The 7,402-nt window shown below is 32.0% G+C and overlaps 1 protein-coding gene across 1 annotated transcript in view; it reads right to left on the reverse strand.

Annotated features, from left to right (window-relative positions):
• Positions 1-2,791: 2,791 nt before the first annotated feature.
• LOC108909922 (monocarboxylate transporter 13-like) overlaps positions 2,792-7,402 on the reverse strand; it is a 75,419-nt gene continuing 70,808 nt past the window's right edge. Inside the window, exon 3 of the mRNA XM_018714395.2 lies at positions 2,792-5,175. Within this exon, the coding sequence (XP_018569911.1) occupies positions 3,629-5,175 (1,547 nt within the window). The 3' untranslated portion in view covers positions 2,792-3,628. The remainder of the gene's footprint in view (positions 5,176-7,402) is intronic.

Raw genomic sequence — 7,402 nt, forward strand, 5'->3', positions numbered from 1 at the left:
TTTAAAAACAGAATTTAGACGTAATATCTTTGATATCAATATTAAATAACAATGGTCCTAATACAGACCCTTGAGGCACTACAGAAGAAGTAATAATTTTGCTGCTAAAGGAGATATGCAACCAAAAGTACTTAATTTGTTTAAGAAGATATTATGGTTGATTTAATGCTTTAGAAAAATCTGTGTATATAACATCAACCTGTCTACCAGAATCAAGTAGGTACTTCAGTGATATATTGTGAAAAAAAAATTGTTAGTTACAATAAAATCGAGTTATATAAATTGAAAGTAGATTGAATCATAATATATATTATATGAAAGTTTCAAAAAGTTGACCAAAGTTTGTCAAATATCATGTTTGTCGTTTTTCTTATAGATCGGACAAATCCTATATAAGTAATGGTTTAAATTATTATTATTTTTTATTGCCAATTTGAGAGATCGTTTAATTGTCAATTTATCAACATCAGCATTTTAATATCTTACATAACAAAATTTTCGAATAATATTTATTTAAAGTGTGAGCAACAAAATTTTGTCTACTAATAAAAAGCCAAAAACAAATAGTATTCAACAAACAAATAACAATGTCCTCGATTTAAATCGAAAGGTCGGTAAACAAAATAATTAGTAATAATTGAATGTGACGTCAAAATGTTTGTTTCTCCATCCTTCGTTAGAAAGAAAGTGGAAATTATTATTTCCAGTTTCATATAATTATTTGTGAATCTTTGTCTTTAACATTTTGCATTAGGTCTATAGGCAAATAGTAACAAGATTAATGTGGAGATAAGAGAAATAAGAAATATGCTCTTTAGAAGGGTACATAGTTATAAATACTAAATGTGATCGAGGATGTACCGTTTATCACACATGCGATTAGGTATTGCCAAAAATTGGTGACATTTAGGCGGTAACCTGTATGCAGCATCTTTCTTTCGGATAAAGCATTCCCTTTGCTTCTAAGTAAATAAAATTTACAATTAATTATAATTTTAAAACTCGTGATGGACTTATTTATGTATTTATTTGGAATTAACGTTTCCAACAATGTGGCGTATGTGCATTTCGATATAATAGTCTAATCAATAGGTAGACTAGCTTACAAAAAATACCACCTGGAAACAAAAAATATGGTGATATAGGAAAAAAAATTATAAGAAAGGTTGTGTATTTTTCCTGTGACTCATAAACGGCGAAGTTAACCTAAAAAATTCATAAAAGTCAAAAAACGGTTTTTCGCTAATAAACAAAAAAAATTGAACTCCAGTAGAAAAAAGTTAAATGAGAAAATAGTAGATATTAAAAAAAAACTATCGATTCATGTTTTTAAATATATGATTGCTATATTACTTTTCGAGATATATCGAAAAAACCGTCAAAAATCGATGTTTTGTTTTGTTATTGCTGTATCTCTTGCAAATTAAGATTTTGAAACTTGTTACTTGCTGTAAATGTAACCCTCGGCAAGCAAAAAAGTATCTTCTTTTAAATTAAAAAATATTAAAAATTTTTCGAGTTATATCGATTTTTCGAAAAAAAGGTCATCTCGAAAATCGGCTCTTCTTGCTCGACGTAGAGAAACGAATCAGGGCTCATTTTTTCCCGTAAGAGTTGTACTTTTATGGTAAAAAAGTGATAACGATTTTATTCATTTCAGGTGTCCACAGATGACTGAAAAAAGTAAAAATTTTTTGGTCGAGTTTTTCTTGAATATCTTTTTCGATTTTCATTTCTCGATAATATCTATTACAGGAATCGATTGCTTGCATTTTTACGCGAATTTAAAACAAAAACGTTGCTATCTATATCAGTTTTTCCTATATTTTGATTCTCTGTCAGTGTCGTGTTACATATAATTAGTTCCTTGTACTTAAACTAAAAAACCTTATGATTCAAAAATTGGGCACGCGTGATCTGGTTATCATACAAAAACAGGTCTGTAATGTTTAGGTTATGTTTCGGTTTAACTGAAATGGCATTTTTTACTTATTAGATTTAGGAAATTTAAACTTTACTAAATTCAGTATTTAGTATTTTATACAGCCTGTTCCGTGCACAGTGATTATTCTTGTAGAACAAATTAATTATTTCAACTTTTTCAGCAGTTGTATAAACCATTTTCACGATGATGATTTTACGGGATATTGTCTCGACAAGACAAGACGAGACGAGAGTTTTTTTATTTAGAGATAAACGAAAAATCAACACAAATTTTTTTTATCGAGAAATTGTTGAAGAATGCCGTCAGATAATAACCGAAATGTTTCAAATGTTTCTGAGGAAGTGGAGTAAAGATTTTATTATTGTATGGAAGTGGAGGGAAACTAATTTGAACACTTAATAAAATAACATTCTTTCATTTATTTATTGATCTTTTGTCTTATTCTTGAGGTAATGATTTTTTATTCATTTCATTCATTGATATTTTGCCTTATTCTTTAAGTGATGATTTTATTGTCATATCCAAACCAAAATATAGGGTACCATTAAAAATTTAAGGGTATTTTACGCCCCTGCCTAAGGGGTAGCTTCCAAGACACCAAAACTTACGCCATCATATGTCCCCTTTGAAAAGAAAATGGATGTGTCTCAGTTTTTTTGCTTTTTTTTAATTCTAATATTTTCCAGGTGGGAAGTTTTAATTGGTATATGATTAATGCAACATTTATTTTTATGTACTACATTACCATTACTGCTATTTCCATTTGGTTCCAATCTACTTAGCCCACAGGTTCCCACATGGCCTGTTCTGACACTGCTTTTTAGTGATTTGAGTGAAAGTCATGAATAAAGTTAAAAAATTTATTATACATTACATAATGTTAAATTACCTTTTACAGAAGTGTATCACAATGAATTTTAAGTAATGTATATTTATATAAAATGTATTAAAAATATATATATTTAGGTACATATTTGGAGTAGAAATTTGGAATGTACTTAATTATAAATACCTATACTTTGAAAATAAATAAAAAATATTTAGTGGCTTTATTAAACACAAATGAACTAAATACACTTGTACATTTATTGGTTTGATTTAGGTAAAAATATAGACTTTTACTATCCTTAAATAATACTATAATTAAAAACACATTTGAAAAATATTCAAATAGAAAAGACAAGTAGTTTACATTAACGCAATACTAACAGACAATTTATAAAACAACTTGTATACATAAATTCAGTTAAAATGGCTAGTTTTTAAAATAGATAGTATCTCTTTAATTAGAGAATTGTATACATCCTTGAGATGTAATAAGAAGAGTGTCTTATCATAAATATAATACAATTTATGTACACTTTTTGGGATTTCTAATGAAAAGTTTATTACAAATGTGCTTTAGAAAATATTAAACTCGGATGTCTTTGGACACTAAATTATTTGTATAGATATAAATTATTTTGTTTCATAATTTAAATCTATCCATTATCTACAATAGATAATTATCTGGTATTTGGCGTTTAATTGCTCAGAAAATATATATTTCTAAGAAGTCATACTTTTTACACTGTTTAAATTTAACCATCCTATTTAATTTCCTAATAATAATTAATTGAAATAAATCTAAAATTTTCATTTGCCTAATTATCTACACTAAATCATCATTTTTGAATTACAAAACTAAGGCGATTCGTCTTCTACATCGTTAGAATTGGGTTCCCTTTTAAGAAAAGGAACAAAAATCCAAAGCATGGACCCTACAATGATTATTATGCCCAAACTTATAAATAACGATATAAACGAATTTGTCATTTCGTACCAAATACCACATAAAGGTGGTCCAATGAGTTGTATAATACCATTTACAAATAACCCCATTCCATATGTCGACTGTAAACGTTCTTCCCCAAGCATATCTGCCATAACAATTGCAGTGATGCCAACATATGTACCAGAAGCTAAACCAAATAAGGAGCAAAATGCAGCGATAACCCAAAAATCTCCAAATAGAGGCATTAAACTAAGCGTTATCCCAGAAATGAACAGACCACCAACAAAATAGAAACATTTGGGGAATGATGTTAAATCTGACAGAGCTGAACCGCCGATTCTTCCTACTAAATCTAGTGCAGAAACAATTGATAACAGCAAAGCTCCTTGGTCCTTATTGAAGCCAAGAAACTGGGCATACGATGGAAGTAAAATAATAAAATTCGTATAGCTAATGGCGTTGGTGGCGTTTGAAATTAATATGATTAAATATAGAGGATCTTTAAGCAGACTAATATCAAATAGTTTTGTTTTTTTAGGAGCATCTTTATGTTCGGGAGTCTTAGTGGAAGACCTTAAACTAAAAGAACTAGCAAAGATCTCCGGTTGTAAAGTCAAAGTACTTCCGTGATAGGGAGTGGTAACATATTGAAAAGAACTTGTGGAGGTGCTCCTTTTAGGCACTCCTGTACGTCGCCGCGAATTTGGAAGCCTACCATGGGAATACATATCCATCGCGTTATTACCATTTTCTTTTTCTGGTACAGCGTGCAGAGTTGAATTGCTGCTCATGTTATACTTAGACCCGTGACCAGCCTTGACCTTCATCACCTCATTTTTACCAGTAGGCATGCTAATTTTGCGTTCCCTGTACTGACTTTTTAGGTTTTGAACGGTCGCGCTTGAAACACTTCTATTAAAATTTCCCTCGGAATTTTCAATGTGTTCTAGGAAAGAATCGTTGTGCGGAATATGATGGAGTGAGGGCATACTGTCCTGACTAATTATAAATTTCGCTTGGAATTGATCTATTTCTTCTTCTTGTTCTGGTTCGACCTTCACGCGCTTCATGTGAAGTTCTACTTTGTCGTAAAATAGAGCAGCTACGAAAACATTCAGGGTAATTCCACCCATTATTAACACAGCTCCTCGGTAACCATAGGTTACCAATAGTAATCGAAGCAGGGGCGGGATGAGTATTGATCCGAAAGCTGATCCTGATATGCAGATTCCGTTTGCCACTCCTCTTAATCTGACAAAATAACTGCACACTATGTACACAGTCGGTGGAAAAGACAGTCCTGCTCCACATCCTACTAATACACCGTAAGTGAAATAAAGGTAATATACTGAGTTTGCCCAAAAACTGAGAATCATCCCTGCCGCTGCGAATATACCTCCTAGTACTGTCACTATCCTATATGAGTATTTCACGGATAATATGCTAGATATTGGACCTGGAACAAAAAAATTCACAAGTTAGTTTAGAAAATTTAATTAAACTTGAAATAATTTATTATAATACTAAAATGGCAATGAGAATCATGCACAGAATACATTATACAGGGTGTTTCTAAAATAGGGTTCCAAACTTCTGCTGCGTTTATAACTCATTAAAATAAGCCAAAAAGTTCCTGTTAACATGTGCCCTAAAACGCACCCTTAGGAAGTTATATGCCCTTAAAAGGGCTCAAACAAAATTGGTTTTTTTCTGTTATTGACAAAACGGTCGAAAATAACTAGAAAAAAATTTACGGGTCTTACATAACTTTTTACGTTAAATATGCAAATCATATGCCTCCCATTTAGGTTGGTGAAGGGGGTTTTCGACCCGTAATTTTTTTTATTTCAATTTTTTTACAATTTTCTCTACAGATTTATAAAATCTTAACAATTTTACGTAAAAAATATTATCTTTGTCCAAACCGATATTTCCAATGGTTTTCGAGTAAATTGAGTTTGAAAATTCAGTAACATTATTTAAATAAATTGCAGTTATGAAGGATCCGATCATTTAATAAATAATTTAAGACATAAACTAAGACTATTTAAATTTAGAGTTACAGTTACTAATTAAAGAACTAATTACTACTGCAGACAATAGCTAAATGTGAAATAGAAAATAATGGGATTAAAATTAGTAATAATAAGTTAAATTACAAGAACTGCTCGAAGTGACCACCTTGCATTTCGATGCATAATCTAGCTCGACGCTTCAATGATTTGCGAACTCTTTGGAAAATTCTAGGTGTTTGCCTTATTTCCATGCACGCGGTTTCAATTTCCTCTGTAGTTGCTGAATGGTCTCAATTGGAATTTTATAAACCTTTGCCTTAAGTTGACCCCACAAAAAATAGTCCAGGGGGTTAAGGTCGGGGGAACGTGGAGGCCAGGGAACAGGACCTCCTCGACCTATCAATTTTTCTACATACAACCCATTTAAGTGTTGTCTTACATTATGTAGGTAATGAGGTGGCGCCCCGTCCTGCATAAACCATATGCTTTAGCGTTCAATTAAAGGGACATCTTCCAAAAGTCCTGGCAAGTCGTTAACTAAAAAATTGTAATAATCCTCACCATTCAATCGATTAGGCAACACAAACGGTCCGATTAGCCGATCGTCAAAAATGCCTGCCCAAACGTTGAAGGAAAACCGAATCTGATGTCTGGACTGAAATATGCTGTGGGGGTTTTCAGCCCATTCATGAGCGTTATGAAAATTGACATAACCATCTTTACTGAAGCTTGCCTCATCCGTAAACAAAATAAGAGATGCAAAATTCGGAATCCACCTCGATTTTCGCAAAAACCATTGGCAGAACTGCCGACGTGGTTCGTAGTCATTCGGATTTAAAGCTTGAACACGCTGGATATGAAAATGATGAAGTAGGTAGTTGTTCGCAAAGAATTCGCCAAACTACGGAAAAACTTATGTTATGCATACGTGCGACACTTCTTACACTAACCCTTGGATTGTCCTGCACAGCTTTCAATACATTTTCTTCCATCACCGGTGTTCTTACAAATCTGTCTCTGCCACGATCATTTGGTTGGAACGAACCATTTTCTCTTAAACGTTGATGGATCTTCTGAAATACCTGTCGAGAAGGAAGTCTTCTATTCGGGTATACTGCCGCATACAGACGCCTCGCTTCTGATGCATTTCCAGCTGCACGGCCGTACATAAAGTGCATATCTGCCATTTCCGTGTTTGAATACGACTCCATTTTATGAGTTGTAATAATGTTGTATACTTAAATTTTCCACTCACTACTTTTACTAATTAAACACTGCAAAGCTCAATTGACAGTTGACCAATAACCAATAACTTAAATTGTTAAGCGTTGCGGCAACGTCAGTCTTTTATTTGCCATGGTAAACAGATTTTTGTAATTATTGGCCTAATAACTTAAAGAGCAGAGTAATTTTCAAACTCAATTTACTCGAAAACCATTGGAAATATCGATTTGGACAAAGTTAATATTTTTTACGTAAAATTGTTAAAATTTTATAAATCTGTAGAGAAAATTGTAAAAAAATTGAAATAAAAAAATTACAGGCCGAAAATCCTCTTCACCAACCTAAATGGGACGCATATGATTTGCATGTCGAAAAACGGAGTAGCCCATGTTATTTAACGTAAAAAGTTATGTAAGACCCATACATTTTTTTCTATTTATTTGC

The sequence above is a fragment of the Anoplophora glabripennis genome, unplaced genomic scaffold (genome assembly GCF_000390285.2).
Source record: "Anoplophora glabripennis isolate ALB-LARVAE unplaced genomic scaffold, Agla_2.0 scaffold424, whole genome shotgun sequence".
NCBI classification, from domain to species: domain Eukaryota; kingdom Metazoa; phylum Arthropoda; class Insecta; order Coleoptera; family Cerambycidae; genus Anoplophora; species Anoplophora glabripennis.